The 15,733-nt window shown below is 34.4% G+C and overlaps 2 protein-coding genes across 5 annotated transcripts in view; both read right to left on the bottom strand.

Moving 5' to 3' along the window:
- Positions 1-15,733, bottom strand: part of LOC106659156 (retinal guanylyl cyclase 2) — a 94,278-nt gene that overhangs the window by 58,070 nt on the left and 20,475 nt on the right. The window lies entirely within an intron of this gene.
- On the bottom strand, positions 9,469-11,406 carry LOC106658533 (MDS1 and EVI1 complex locus protein EVI1-like). The gene is made up of 5 exons (XM_023461294.1): positions 11,381-11,406; positions 11,197-11,311; positions 10,721-11,126; positions 10,140-10,339; positions 9,469-9,489 (listed from the first exon to the last, which is right to left on the bottom strand). The coding sequence occupies exons 1-5, from the start codon at positions 11,404-11,406 to the stop codon at positions 9,469-9,471; spliced, it is 768 nt and encodes a 255-aa protein (XP_023317062.1).

The raw sequence follows: 15,733 nt of genomic DNA, 5'->3' as shown, positions 1-15,733 counted from the left end.
ACGTGATTTTTAACACCTATTTTGTATAAAAAAACCTTACTTATGATTCTACTTGCCCGGCCGTCTCAATCAAAATCAAGACGTTCACCTTCGTCATGAATTTAATAAGAAATGTCAATTTATACTAAAAATTTAATAATATCAGTTATTATTGCTATAAATGTTTCTTTAACATCTAAAAAAAATTTTCATTCCAATATTTTTGGATAGCATGTGGAATTTTTTGTTCCTTTTGATAAAAAAAGCTTATTGGAGGACGTGAATTTATAAATTGATAAAGAGTTACTGCATGATGTAATTAATGTAATGAATGCACTGCATGAAAAATTAATCGTCTTCAAACATTATGTTATAAGCATAAAAAAATTGAAATAAAAATGAAAAATTTGGTTCTGTAATAAAATAAATTCAGCTATATTGGAAGTTTGCAAAGCTTTCTTTTCATCATGTTGTAAGACGGCCGGGCAAGTAGAATCATAAGTAAGGTTTTTTTATACAAAATAGGTGTTAAAAATCACGTACTGAATTATTTTTCAGACTCTCAGTATAATAAAAGATTGAAAAAGAAAATTTCATTTTGCGTATGAATAGTTGTCAGAATATGTTTGATTTCCTTACTATCATAGTTCTTTAAATAATTGTTCAATAGTAGATTGATATTCAACTATTCCAAAATTAGAAAAATAAAAGATTCGTGAGTTAGATTTGAATTGGGATAAGACTGTCATACTTGCACTAGTTTAATCTTTTGAAAAAAGTATTATTTTAAATTACTGTATGGTAAACTTTTTAATTTGGTATAGTATTTGACAAATAAAAATTTCAGTTATGCTGAGTAATTTTTAGAATATAGTTGATTTCATTCATATCATAGCCATGTAATTGAACAATGGTAGATTGAGTTTAATAATGAGCATTTGGATAATTTGAAGAATATTAAATTGGATTTGGATCTATGCGATGAATATCCTATAAAACATATATCATATATTAGACTAGTCACTATTTCCTTAAATTTACACATTTTATTCATGTATATTAAAAAGTGAAAGCAACTGACTAAATTTTGATGTTTTTTGCTTTTCAAATCCATTTCAAAAATATTAAATCCATTTACTTTTTAAATCAGAATTTGCAAGCTATTGTCATAAAATTTGAGTATGTATTCAAACTCACTGTTTTATAATAGCTTGTAAAATTCTAGATCAATAGCATAAATAGTTTTCATTTTTCAAAAAAAAATACAATTTCTTGTCGTCACAGAAAAAATGAGATCTTTCTGTTTCACTGTTTGAACCAGAATTTGCAAGCTATTGTCATAAAATTTGAGTATGTATTCCAACTCACTGTTTTATAATAGCTTGTAAAATTCTAGATCAATAGCATAAATAGTATTCATTTTTCAAAAAAAAGTACAATTTCTTGTCGTCACAGTAAAAATGAGATTTTTCTGTTTCACTGTTTAAACCAGAATATGCAAGCTATTGTCATAAAATTTAAGTATGTATTCCAACTCACTGTTTTATAATAGCTTGTAAAATTCTAGATCAATAGCATAAATATTTTTCATTTTTCATCAAGAGGCATAATTTCTTGACGTTAGAGTAAAAAATGAAATTTGACTGTTTCAAAGTAAAGATCTTATTTTTCTGAATTTTAAATGTACATTAAAAACTCCGTCTTCCTCGGAGAAGTCGTCGTCAGGTAGATATTCATATCTGGTTTACCGAGTAGGCCACCCTGGTGAAGGAAATAGCACAAGCGGTTCGACTTCTTCTGAGAAAGTCGTCGCCGGATCGATATGCATACTTGGTGCACCTAGTCGGCCACCCGGGTGCACGAAGTAGCTAAAACAGTTCGACTTCCTCGGAGAAAGTCGTCGCCTGGTCGATATTCATACTTGGTGCACCTAGTCGGCCACCCGGGTGCACGAAGTAGCTACAACAGTTTGACTTCCTCGGAGAAAGTCGTCGCCGGGTCGGTATTCATACTAAGAGCTCCGAGTGGGCTACCGGGGTATACCGGAAATAATCGATCGATCAATAATATTCCACGAGAAAAAAAACCTCATGCGTATGTGTGTGTGTATTCGAGGATCGAGGTGTGTATATATATACATTATATACATCGACGGCGTAATAACAACGTATAAGCGCATGACGTGAACACAGCAAATGGTCTGAAACTCATTTTGGGTTGACCACTTTTTGGTAAGAACGTTTTTTGCGAAGTGGATTTTTCTTTCAATCGCTCGTATTTCGTTAAGAATGAACTTTTTTCGGTATGTTATATACGTCGTTGGATTGCATTTTCATCCAGGATTCCATAGCACTTTACAGAATTAAGATATCTGTTATCAAATTCAAATGAGAGTGAAAAAGAGTTTTCGCGGGCATCGAAAAACGCCAGTGCGATGTATATGAGGAGCGTGTACGCCGCAGCTCTTTCTGCCATACTTGCCAGAGCGAGCGCGAGCGCGCTCCTCGATACTGCAATTAAAAAGCAATCCCCAGTAAAAGTGTTTTTTCACTCTGCCCTTATATAAAATCACGAAATTCATGCAAAACTCGTACACAAATTCTACACAGGAATTTGGCGTTTTTCTGTAGCATACTACAGGACATTTTTTAAAAGGTATACGCACATCACCTACCCAGTGAATGAAAGGTTTCTAAAAAGTTTGCTCAAATTTAGCTCAAATCAACGTTTTTAATAAATTAAAAGCTATTATTCAGATGGGTTATAATAGTAAATGTCTTTCTCTACCGAATAGAATTTTTGTAGAATTTTTACTTTCAACTTTCATTAATAAAATAAGGAAAAAAATACACGATGCACCAGTGAATGAAACATTTTTACCAGTAATTGAAATCATTTTCAGAGTCATTTAATTAATGATAATATATTGAGAAAGTTGTTAACAACTATTGCAATATTTAGTATTAATGCTCAATTATATTACAAAATTTCACTACGGATGAATTAGTTCAATATAATTAAATTATATTAATTTATAAATAAAGTTTCAATCACTGGGGAGGTGACTCTACTGCATTGAATGACACGCAGTAGAAGCGGGCAATGGCAAAAAAAATTTTTGAGTTGGACAAGATTTTTTCAAGTGACACTTCTTTCGGCGCGTTGGGTGTGATGTGCAACGTCGGTACCTATGTTGGATTGACACAATCGTCAGAATTATATATAATTTGAAATAATTAAAATATAATCAAAAATAAACACACTAAACTTCATTCAAACAACGTCAATACAAACTCGATTCACTATAAAAATCAATAAGCAACTGTTTAAGAAGTTACGTTTAAGCTCTTTGAAAGGAAACTTGAAAAAAAATTAAAAATGAAAGATAATCTATAAAAAAAAAAAACCTGAAAAAAATTCAAGGTAAAAAGAAGTTTTACTACTAGTTTTTAAAAGTAAGTCATGAGACTTAATTTGCTGAATTTTTATAATAACTCAAGTAAAAAATAACTCATATCGAAGTAAGATTACGATTTGATTTTAAACTAGAACATTCATCGACTATTTATTTATAATTTTTCTCTTAATGACAACATTTGTGTTCAACTGTTTACATGAGAACTTCTGGTGAATTATTAGTCATTATTTAGCCATTCGAACTGTGAAACGGTTTAACGTTATAAAGTGTCAAAACTAAAATAATTTCGTTATTTGAGAAAAATGAATCAGATTGTGTACTGTCCTTTTTGTGTTATGCCGTTTTATTCCGAAAACGATTTATTGGCGCACTCCAGTCTAAATCATCCTTTTTGTGTATACTGTTTTAAAATATTTCGGTCGGCTTTGGATCTCGTGTGGCATCTATACTCCAATCAATGCGTGCAATATAACATGCATTCGCAATTTCGATACCCTGTCGAACGAAATTTTTGTGAAGAAGCACAAAATAATATCGTCGACTGCCATCAGACATCGCGTAATGAAATTTCAAGCATTGAATCGAATTGTGAAGAACCACAAAGAGAAAATGATAGTTACCCAAAAAATAATATCATTGACTGCCATCAGACATCGCATTGCGGAGGTTTAAGTACTGAATCGAATTATGAAGAAGCACAAAATAATATGGTTGACTGCCATCAGACACCGCGTTATGGCTCAAGCATTAAACCGAATTATGAAGAACAAAAAAATAAAAACGATGATTTCAATCGGACATTGATAAACGACGGTAAATCGAATTCTGAAGGACTACAAAATGAAAACGATGATAATGAAGCAGATCACAAAATGCATGGAGGCAACGTAGAACCAAACCCGTCTTCACAAACGAATAATTCGACAGCCCATCACGAAACACCTCGCGTTCCTTGCAATCAGTGCGGAAAAACGCTCAAGAACCGAAAACAATGGCGCATACACCTCAGAAGATATCATACTTGTTATTTTTATGCAATGTTTGTTGAAAAATCCATTTAGCTAAAAAATAAAGCTCCACCACGGCAATGAACAATGGTACATTGATAATAATGTATAATTGGTTCAATTTTCATTGAAATGTTAGATAAAGCTCTAAACAATATATAGATACTTATATCTATATACATTTACAATTGTCAAAAAAAATCATTAAATTATAAACTAATGAAATTTACGCAATTCTCTGAAAAACTACTCCGATCATATGTGTGCAATTGTGAATATTTGCAATTATGGGAAAAAAGCACTTGGAATTTTTACCATAATTTATTGCAAGCCACGTTTATGTTCGCGTTTGTTTTTGGAGATTGAGTTATTCAGAGTTTTGATTAAAAAATAATCTGCGTAAAGCAAACTATTTTAAAAAAAGGTGTTATATTAATAAACATGATTATTGTACGGTTAAGTCGTCTAATTGTGTAAAAAAAAATTGGCTCCCATAAAAATTTATTTAACTTTATCCAAAATACTTATAATGTCAATATAATTAAGAATTTACTTCTAGTATTTACCATTTGTGGAACCTCACATTTTTCGGTATGTTTGAGACTTGATAAAGTGATACCAAGAATGGAATTCACGAATGTTCCTTTATTAAAATTTGTGTTTTGTTATAATCTTAATTAAATTTTTAAAATCAACTCAATTATGATAGGGCAAATTGATTCATATTTTGTATGGCACTTGTTCGATATATAGTTTCTGTAAAGTTTATGAAAAGTTTTTCGGTGTCAACTCGAATTCGATGGAGTCCCATTTTTTTCACAATTGTTAAGTTAGTTATCTTTATAATTTTCCTGTGATTTTTGTCGTTGTATGATCAAATTGGATGCAAGTCCAAACTTCTTTTCAAAATCATAACATGCATAATCTTTCCGACCTTCGTGCATTGTCATTAGGTGGATAAGCAAATTTCGTTTTCGTGTAAATTTATTCTCACACTTGTTACATACATAATCTTTACGACCCTCGTGGACTGTATTTTGGTGTCTAATCAAATTCCTTCGCTCTCCGAATTTTTTCTCGCATTTGTCGCATCGGTAATCTTGGCGACCTTCATGTACTGTTTTTTGGTGCTTCAACAAATCTGATTTTTGTCCAAATTTCTTCTCACATTTTTCGCATGCATAATCTTTGCGACCTTCGTGCACCATCCTTTGGTGAACAAGCAAACTCCATTTCTTCCCAAATTTCTTTTCGCACTGATCGCATGCGTGATCTTTGCGACCCTCGTGGAATGTCTTTAGGTGGAAGTGCAAATTCCCTTTTCGTGTAAATTTTTCTTCGCACTTGTCGCACATGTAATCTGTGCGACCTTCGTGTACTGTTTGATGGTGTCTCAACAAATTTGATTTACTTCCAAATTTTTTCTCGCACTTGTGGCATTCGTAATCTTTGTGACCATCGTGAACTGTATTTTGGTGTCTGAGCAAATGCACTTTTTGTCCGAATTTCTTCTCGCACTTGTCACATGCAAAATCTTTTCGACCATCGTGAACTCTATTTTTGTGCTTCAACACATCTAACTTTTCTCCAAAATTTTTCTCGCATTGGTCACACGCGTAATCTTTGCGACCTTCGTGTACTGTCTTTTGGTGTCTGATCAAATTGCTTTGTTTCCCAAATTTTTTTTCGCACTTATCGCATGCGTAATCCGTCCTACCTTCGTGAATTGTTCTTTGATGATCGAGCAAATGCGATTTGCTCCGAAACTTCTTCTCGCACTTGTCACATGCGTGATCTCTGCGACCGTCATGGATTGTCTTTTGATGTTTTGTTAAATCGCTTAAATGCTCAAATTTCTTTTCGCATTGGTCACATGTGTAATCCTTCTGACCTTCGTGTACTATTTTCAGGTGAAAGAGCAAATGTGATTTTTGTCCGAATTTCCTTTGACATTTATCGCATTCGTAATCTTTGCGGCCCTCGTGGATTGTCTTATGGTGCTTCAACAGATCTGATTTTTGTCCAAATTTCTTCTCACATTCGATGCATGAGTAATTTTTTAAGTTTTTGATGGCAAAATCTTTGCGACCATCGTGTACTGTCTGTATGTGCAAGAGCAAACTCTGTTTATTTCCAAATCTCTTGGCGCACTTTTCACATAAGTAATCTTTGAAAACTTCGTGGAATATTTTTTTGTGCTTGAGTAAAGTTGATTTATTTTCAAATTTTTTCTCACACTTATTGCACTTAAATTTTTCTCGATCTTTGTGTACCAATTTTTGATGCGTAAACAAACTCGATTTTTTTACAAATTTTTTCTCACACTTGTCACATGCAAAATCTTTGCGGGCTTTGTGTTCTGATATTTGGTGTCTACTCAAATGACTTCGGAATTCAAATTTTTGTTCGCACTTGTTACATTCGTAATTTTTTTTATCATTGTGAATTGTCTCTCGGTGCGTAATCATGTTTGATTCTAGTGTAAATACCTTCTGACAAATATCACAAATATGTAACTTCTCGTCTGAAATAAGGATGTTAAGTTTACTTAAATTATTTCTTGAGGCTACTTCTTCAGATTTCTTCTCACTTTTATCCATTTCAGTTCTTTTATTAAATGATGGATCTTTTGGTATTATAGCTTGGTTCATCAAAGAAGACAAAATTAATACTAATTAATTTTCACTATAAACATGTTCAGTCGAGGGATGATACTAAAATCAGTTGAGATCATATTGTTTACAACTAATTTACCGATTTATCTGTTCATATCTTGTCCTTACTTTTATTTTTGTATTTGTAATACATAAATAGCGATACTGTTTCTTTTAGAATTATAAAAAGTAAATGTATGACAGAATGTAAGTACATTTTGAGCTTGTTTATCTGAAGATATTTGATTAGATAATTTCTTTCAGTCGTATAAGTTTAACTTGAAAACTTTTGAAACTTATTTTTTGCATGAATTGAAATTGTGTTTGAAATAAACAGTAAGTGCGAACGCCTTGAATTTGATCGATATAGCCATTTATGATCTCAATTTTAAAACGATTTTATTCTGACGCTTAACTATATTGTTCACGGTAAATTCAAATTTTCAACTTCGTACGGGAACTTTAAATATCATGCTTCCTGTTTTTTTCCTTCTTTTATGTAATAAATAAGATATATTGCTATCAAAAAGCGATTCCAAAAAAATATACATTCACTTGAATTTATAAATATTTGTTCCTCCAGCTATACCGATCCTCATTCCCGTAACGTCAAAATCAACCCAATTAGCGTAATACATTATTATTCGAGAATTATTTACATTCATAAGTCGATGCATGTATTCAAAGTATATTCGCAGTTAATATTTGAATATAGCAGCAATAATTTGGCTTGCGAATGAAGCGCATCGCGTATATACCATTTGCTGCCTGCGTATATTACGATTTTCCTTATTTTATATTCATTTTTTTACTCCGCGCTCGCTTTTTTAATGCGAGTCTTCGTTAATTTAAAAACCAGCCATTATAATTTTAGGGCACTCAATTTGCTGAGACTGCGCTTAAACTTTCATCCCGCGCGGTCTGGATATATCGCGACGCGCTGCAGCAGCGAGTATTTGCTCGGCGCAAAATTCAGCCGGCTGTAGCTCGACAGAGTCATTTGTTTGCGGATAAAAGTCGTTACTTAGCTACTCATCGGCCGTATACAGTAAGCCCGAAATCGGGCCATAAACGACTGGCGAAACGCCGCCGTGTACACGCCGAAAGGTAAGCGATGCTAATAGGCCGGCGCTGTACATCATCATCATCATCATCAGAGGAAGCCCTAAATGACCTAATCAGCTACTGCTGCAAGGCGCCTTCTGACCCTCCCAACCATACATCTCGCTGGCTAGAAGGCAAGGTCCCTTTGCCCACAGCAGCAGCAGCACCACCACCACCACCAACGAGTAACGCAATAATACATATATATACGCATTCGAGCTCGCAGCCAAATGAAACTTGGCCTCTTGCGCTCCCGGCGGCTATGTAGTAGATATATACAAAGGCACCGCCATCCCTCCCTGGCCTGGACCAACTAATTAATATACATGCATATAACTATATAAATAGAGCTCGGGCTGCAGCACTGACGTGGTGTGCTTGATTTTGCGAGACGCTGCTGCTGCTACCGCTGCTCTTCACTTTAATGCTTACACAAGAGTATCGAATTTTACGGATGTTTACTTGCTCTTCCGTAGCGCCGAGTAAACATTTAAGATGTTCCCGCAGCGATATCCCTTTACAGTCGAATTTTTATATAAGTGGCCTGGAGAAAGGAAGCTCTTCTCTTTTTATTACTCGCTTCGTGTTGATGCGACTTTTTATTATGACTGGTCTAAAAAAAATTATCGAATAACATTTACGAGAGCCCACGCTAGTTTGCTTATTTGTAAACTCGAACGATGTTTGCCGAACGTCAGTCGTTGCACGGATGCACGACTGCAATTTTCTCGCTTGCAGAGCAGCTATATCGACAATACGCTTATATCGCAAGCCGAAAACTCATCGATGTACGATGTGTGCTGTATACAGCCGAGCGTTAGTCGTGGAATTTATAACGCGTACACCTTATCGATCCTTGACGAGCAGCTGCACGCGCGCTCGCTCGCCTGTATCTATCTATTTGAAGCTGTAAATTGGAGAGATGCAGAATGAACGTCATTCGTCACTGATGTCTGACGCCGCGCACTTACATTTGCCCCGGCGCTCCATTCATGAATTTCCCCCCGCGCATGTATTTACTCGTTAATTAGACCTCGAGCTTCAGCCGTTACTCAATCATACACTGCAACACTGTGAGCCAGAAATTTGCATCGTTCTGTGCGCGTATATACACGTAACCGATGTTGATAAGATTATCCATCCACCGTGTGATGAATTTTCTCCATTCATTGCGATGGAATTTTAACAATTTTTAACTCGAACGTAACTTTTCGTCGACAAATTGTTGATATAAATATTATTCAAGAAGCAAACGAGGCAGTTATAATTTGAAGGTATAGTTTTAAATGAATTTTAATGTTTGTATTTACTCTTTGTTTAACTGGATCTAAAGATCAAATTAAAATTTTAAAATGATTTCAAAAAATGTATTAAATTCGTAAGTATTTATTTCGTAATCCATTTTGATGATCAATTTATTTTACTGGCGAAAAACAATCTCTCAATTAACAAATATGTTTCACGCAATTATTTGCTGAAAAGTAATTGAAAAAGTTTATTAAAGAAAGACATTTTTCGCGATGGATCCAGAGGCATTTTTAATTTTTTTTGATAACAAAAATGTGTGTGTATATTTGCTGATATCTTTATTATTTTAAAAGTTTTTCACAATAATTGAAAAGTTGATACCAGCTTGAAATATTTTATTTTTCTTCAAAAAATTAAAGGATATTTGTATAAAAGGGTTTCTGAAATTTCGTAAGATACTCAAGTGATTGTAGAAGTCTTCATAGCATGTTCAAATGTCATTCAAAATGTCTCGAAAAAAATCTTGGGCTCCTAAGGTTTGCTTCGATCATGTACTATATTCAAGTGTTTATATATACTACTCTTGTATCCAAATGATTTGTGACAAATGTCACATTTAAAGGGTTTGCTACGATCATGTACTGCATTCTTGTGAATTTTGAGGTTAGTCTTTTGTCCAAATGATTTGTGACATACATCACATTCGAAGGATTTGATCCGATTATGTACTGTATTTATGTGAACATTGAGGTGACCTTTTTGTCCAAATGATTTATAACAAATTTTACATTCAAATAGTTTGCTGCGATTATGTACTACATTGATGTGAACTTTGAGGGTCCCTTCGATTCCAAATGATTTGTGACAAATTTCACATTCAAAGGGCTTGATACAATCATGAACTGTATTTATGTGAACATTGAAGTTACCTTTTTGTCCAAATGTTTTGTGACAGATGTCACATTTAAAGGGTTTGACACGATTATGTACTGTATTTATATGATTTTTGAGGATATTTTTGTGTCCAAATGATTTGTGGCAAATGTCACATTCAAAGGGCTTGATACAATCATGAACTGTATTGATGTGACGATTGAGGTCATATTTTCGCCCAAATGATTTCTGACAAATGTCACACTCAAAAGGTTTTCTACCATCATGTACTGCATTGACGTGACGTTTGAGCTCACATTTTAGTCCAAATAATTTGTGACACATCTCACATTCAAAGGGTTTGCTCCGATTATGTACTGTATTTATGTGCTTATTAAGATTACTCTTGTTTGAAAATGATTTTTGACAAATCTCACATTCATAGGATTTGCTGCGATCATGTACTCCATTTATGTGATTCTTGAGATTATTATTGTCGAATTCATTTTTCATTAAAATTATCTGATTTTTATCATTAAGATAATGAGCCTGAACAATTGGTGGATAATTTTGATATTCATTTTTGCAGATAACTTTCGATAATGACTTCAATTCGGGTTTGACATCCTTACACTCAAAATCAACAAATATATTTTCATTTACGTCATCTCTCTCAATTTCGTTTTCCATATTTACGATAATTGGTTGAAAATTTTCATGCTCAGATTTGCAGAAGCTCATAAAACAAGAAGTCGGTTCAGATTTTACATCTCTGCACTCAAAGTCTATGTATATTTTTTCATCTAACTTTTCCTGTATCGCAGTCTCATTCGAGTGATTTGCCTAAAATTGAAATTTTGTAACAGTTTTGAGTAGTGGAAAGACAGAAGATAATTCAAATCATTGAACTCACCAATGATTTATCAAACTTGAATGTTACAAAGTTTTTGACTTCGTAAGAATCCACCGATTCGAAATTATAACCTTTAGATGCATCTGGACGAGTATCTTTCAGCTCCTTCTTTACTCTAGAGAATTATGAAGTTTGATGAATTGATCATTACAAAAAATATCATGAGACGCACAAAAAGTTATACCGAATTATGTCCTCTCTGCTTTCCATCATTGACTTGACTATATGTCTTGACAGTAAATTTTCAAGATACACCAAGAAAATTTTAGAGGTTATATCTCGAGTAGCCAACACTGTACATAGATTTCGACAACTTGTAAATACTTGCTTATTATTTAGCTGACCCTCTCCAGCGACTGTACACACTACTCGTATGTTAGGCGAGGTAATCTCGCGACTGATAGCTCCTTTGCGATACATCCCCCCTCTACCTTGAACTGGACGTAAGTATGTAATGTATTGCGACGTAAATATGGGCACTCGAATGTCAATAAAACAACACCAAAAACGCTATAAAAATTTCATTCATCCAAATACACGATTGACAGTGGAAACCACTTATATTTGTTGAATTTCTTCGTAGCTAATAGATGCTATATTTAAATGAAATATTAAAAACTCTGAGCCTTTATAGAGCTTGTTACTACGTAGAAAGAAGTTCAAAATCTAATCAAGTTGAATCCAGATACGTAAAGTGTCAAAAAAAAATTACCTTAATTTTTATAGTGGGTTTTCATGTTAAGTGGCCAAGAAAAATCCGTGACTTGAAAAGCTTAGAAAAACATCGAAAAAATACCATAAAAAGCGAGAGATAGTAAAAACGACTGAGTATATGAAGATAGGCACTGCTTGACAATTCATCTGCCAGCATTAACCACACCAACGTCTCAGGCATTCAACAGAATTTCTAATTTTCACAATAAATTATTAAGTATAATTTTTACATTTAGTAAGACATTGGACTTTTTTATACATTCCACTTTTCTCAAAATAGATTGTCTTTTTTTAAATTTAAAATATAATTTAATGTATACAGTTATTATATACTTCTAATATTTTCTTCGGTGCTATCATTTTATTTAAGGTATTTGAGATAAAACATTGAATGATCAAATATTTTAACAATTTCAGCTGCGATCAATGACGAAGAGAAGAAAAGTTGTCAGAAAACAATAATATCCTTTTCATGCATTTACGCGTGCTTCGAATGCGCCGCACATTCGTAATTTATAATCGTTAGCATTAAATTAGAAAGTCCTTCGCACTGTTGGGCGCATGCACAATAGCTTCGCACAATGTCATTATCTCGGTGCATTTGAAAGACTAAGCGCGAACACAAGCGCGCAATAAATAAAAAGCTCGTTGAAATGAAAAAAAAAAGTTGAATAATGGTATCATTTGAGAAAACAGCCGAAAGGGTGATATTTACAAACGTACTGCCCAAACGGTAAATAATATTTATTACCCACTAACAAATGGTTTCGTTTGACTTGCAACTGAGAAATTGAAAATTTCTTAGTCGTGGCATACTTTGCATTATTAAAGTTAAAATTTCTCTAAATACTAAAATTTTCATCACCATTTCAGACAATAATATTTGGCTAACTGTAAATTGTAAACTATGTGAATCATCATTGTGTCTTTTATTTCTCATTATGTTTTTTAAAATTTCTCTTACTCAAATTTTCATGAAAAATTATTTTTATTCCGAATGCCGTCATCTTTTACTGAAAAATTGTTTAAAACAAAAAGTTGTATGATAGCTTAGAACTATTTTTTAGCATTCAAAAGCTAAAAGGTCAAGCAGCAACGTTTCAAACATTCCAGTAAATAAGTGACAGAACTGAGTTTCTATTCACTTACAAACCGCACATAAAATATTATACTGTGAAAATGAGAAAATAAGATAATACGAGGCAAAGAAATTACAATGACAAGTCAACAGTGCCCATATTGTATCAACGCGTGAATGCTCCGTTTGCGCGCGCATAAAATTATTATGTCGTAATATTATTCGAATGCATACTTTGAAAATCGAATTGAAAGAAACCTCGTTTTCCACACCAAAATTGCAATTTCAACGTATACAAAAATTTCTTTCAGCCAAGCTCTGACCCAGTTTCGTTTTTTACCAGCCCATTCTAGTCGGTGCATTATATGACAGTAATTTTATTCGAAGAAGTTATTCCTTTGACATACCGGCTGGGTACACGAGCCGTTACACGCGCAACCTTTGCTGCGCGAAATTACGAAATGCGTATGGGCCAGGATCCAGCGGGCAGACAGCGAAGAGACAAAGTATGCACGTACGCATCCCGCGCGCAAGTGCGTTTGCAATTATAGAAAACGTCGGTTGACATTGTTCTAATATCGTTTATGAAATAAAAATAGCGCAACATCTGCACTCGGCATTTTTTCAATTTATAAAAGCTTACTTTGTCTTTGCGTCTGTGCGCTGCGTACACACAACGCGCGCGCGCGCGGGATGCAGCGTAAACGAACACCTGCAGTTTGTAATTAAATTACTCTTGTCCGTTTGCATTCCAGTTTTTGTATGTACGAAAGCACACGTATGTTTCGGTGGTAAACAAGCGAGTCGACGTGGTGCGTGCCACTGGCCTAAATTTATAATCGCCAGTGAACATTTTTCCCACCCACATTCCCAATCAACGACGATAACAATAGATGAACACGTATCGTGAACAATCATTCGTTTCATTATGAGCTGTAAAGAATAAAAAAAAAATATTGGCAACACTGCCAAGACTGCCGATTTTTTTGGCGAGCCTATTTTATAATGCAATTATCAAATGTATCTTGTTAATACCTAATCATTGATTAATGCAGGAAATTCGATAAAATTGATTGAAGTTTTGAAGAAAAAAAGTATATTTGTATAATGTCAATCAATCCAAATTGAATTTTGAAAAGCTAGACATAAAATGTATTTGAAACCAGATCTTATACTGATATATATCAAAGTTCCAATTTAGTTTATAAATAAAAAGTATTCACTTAAAAAAAGAGCTTTAACGCGTTAAAAATGTTCACAAAACTTTATTGAAAGTCTTGACCAGTCTTTTTATTATATAATAATATAAGTATCCATTAATTTCGATCAATTTAAGTATAGATTCCTAATTGAAAGCACTGAGAAATAAAAAGTAAAAGTTATTTACTGGGTATAATTTAAAAATTTAAAAAAAAACCGTACAGGTAATCCTATTAGAATACAATATTACAATGCAAATCAAATTTCGCCGGCGTCTAGAATATGAAAAATAAAGAATTGATGAGAAAAGACAGGAACGAGCTCAGATCAATACGCATTTGCATATGTGTACGGAAGAAAATTTAATTTATTTTCCATTCAGAGAAAAAATTGAAAAAGTACCGTATCATTTGGACGCGATGCATGGGTATATCGAGATGCGCGACTATTATTCACGTTGCGCCGTGCATATACTCTGGACAAGTTTGATTTAAAAATTTCTCATTCGGAATTACTTATTGAAGTATTTGCCGGAGAAGTAATTTGTTCGTTGAACATTAGCCGCGTTATATACGATATTATTATAATTGAGTTTTGTCACACTTTGACTGTACAAATAGGTATAGGAGTCTCTCGGTCGACTTTCAATACAGTACGCGAAAGTTTCCGACGAGGAAGGAGAATACGTGAAAATGTTGCGAAATTCGAGCATCGCGCAAAGATAAGACGCGCGCGAGACCGACTCGGTTATCTCTTCGGGCTCGCGTCGCGAAGAAAAAGAGATGACAACTGCTGCGGGCTATCTCCTCGGTCCTGTTGGTGGCTTTGTGCTACTCAAAGTCTCAGATTTTCAGCTTTCGCTTTGCTCGCTCTCTGTGACTCTCGTCTCTCTCTCCCACTCTCAATTTGAGACACGATCATTTTCAAGGATAACGTGCACGAGTGCACGAGGCGCGTATAATACAGCTATAAGGATTTTTCAGCGATGTAGGCCAGAAATCTTGACATTTCGGTTAAGTTAATTTAAGTTTTGCGCTCGTTTCCGAATCTTTTTGTGCGGCATCAATTTTTTCTCTGCAGCTCACGACGAGCAAATCGTTTAATGCTAATTGAAGATCCGACGATAGAACGAAATTAGACGTTGATTCAGCGCGTTAAATATAATTATTAAATTGACGCACTCGACCAAGTCGCCGCGATACGGAGATGTATCTCGCTCGAGTGAAAAAAATTGAAGAGCCACTTAGGCGCAGAGCTCGTTGGGAAATTTTCGTGATACGCTCGCGCGGCGGCCCACCCCGCAGTACCGCAGGCGGCAGTGCAGTTTCTTCGCAGTAAGCGCACGACGACGACGAGTCGAGATGTGTTGTGCATTAAAAAAATAATATCGGAAACGCGTGCTACAGTACGCGTGTGTTTATATACGCGCGTACGCAGTACCGTCGGGATTATAAGGTCGAATTTGCAGCTTGTATACAGATGTAGCTATACGCGCGCGCGCGCGTCGGAATAAACATGCAATACGTTTTCTCCTGGAAGCTATGT

The sequence above is a fragment of the Trichogramma pretiosum genome, unplaced genomic scaffold (assembly GCF_000599845.2).
Source record: "Trichogramma pretiosum strain Unisexual culture from Peru unplaced genomic scaffold, Tpre_2.0 scaffold2, whole genome shotgun sequence".
Lineage (NCBI taxonomy): Eukaryota > Metazoa > Arthropoda > Insecta > Hymenoptera > Trichogrammatidae > Trichogramma > Trichogramma pretiosum.
This window is presented reverse-complemented; position numbering and strand designations above follow the sequence as displayed.

What these genes read in the sequence shown, in the direction of transcription:
- LOC106658533 (XM_023461294.1), bottom strand. Translation starts at nt 11,406, where the DNA reads ATGGAAAGCAGAGAGGACATAATTCG. An exon ending in TCGCAGCAAATCCTATGAAT is followed by an intron (nt 10,340 to 10,720) that starts GTGAGATTTGTC and finishes TTGGACAAAAAG; the next exon opens with GTAACTTCAATGTTCACATA. An exon ending in TCAATGTTCACATAAATACA is followed by an intron (nt 9,490 to 10,139) that starts GTACATAATCGG and finishes TTTGATCTTTAG; the next exon opens with ATCCAGTTAAACAAAGAGTA.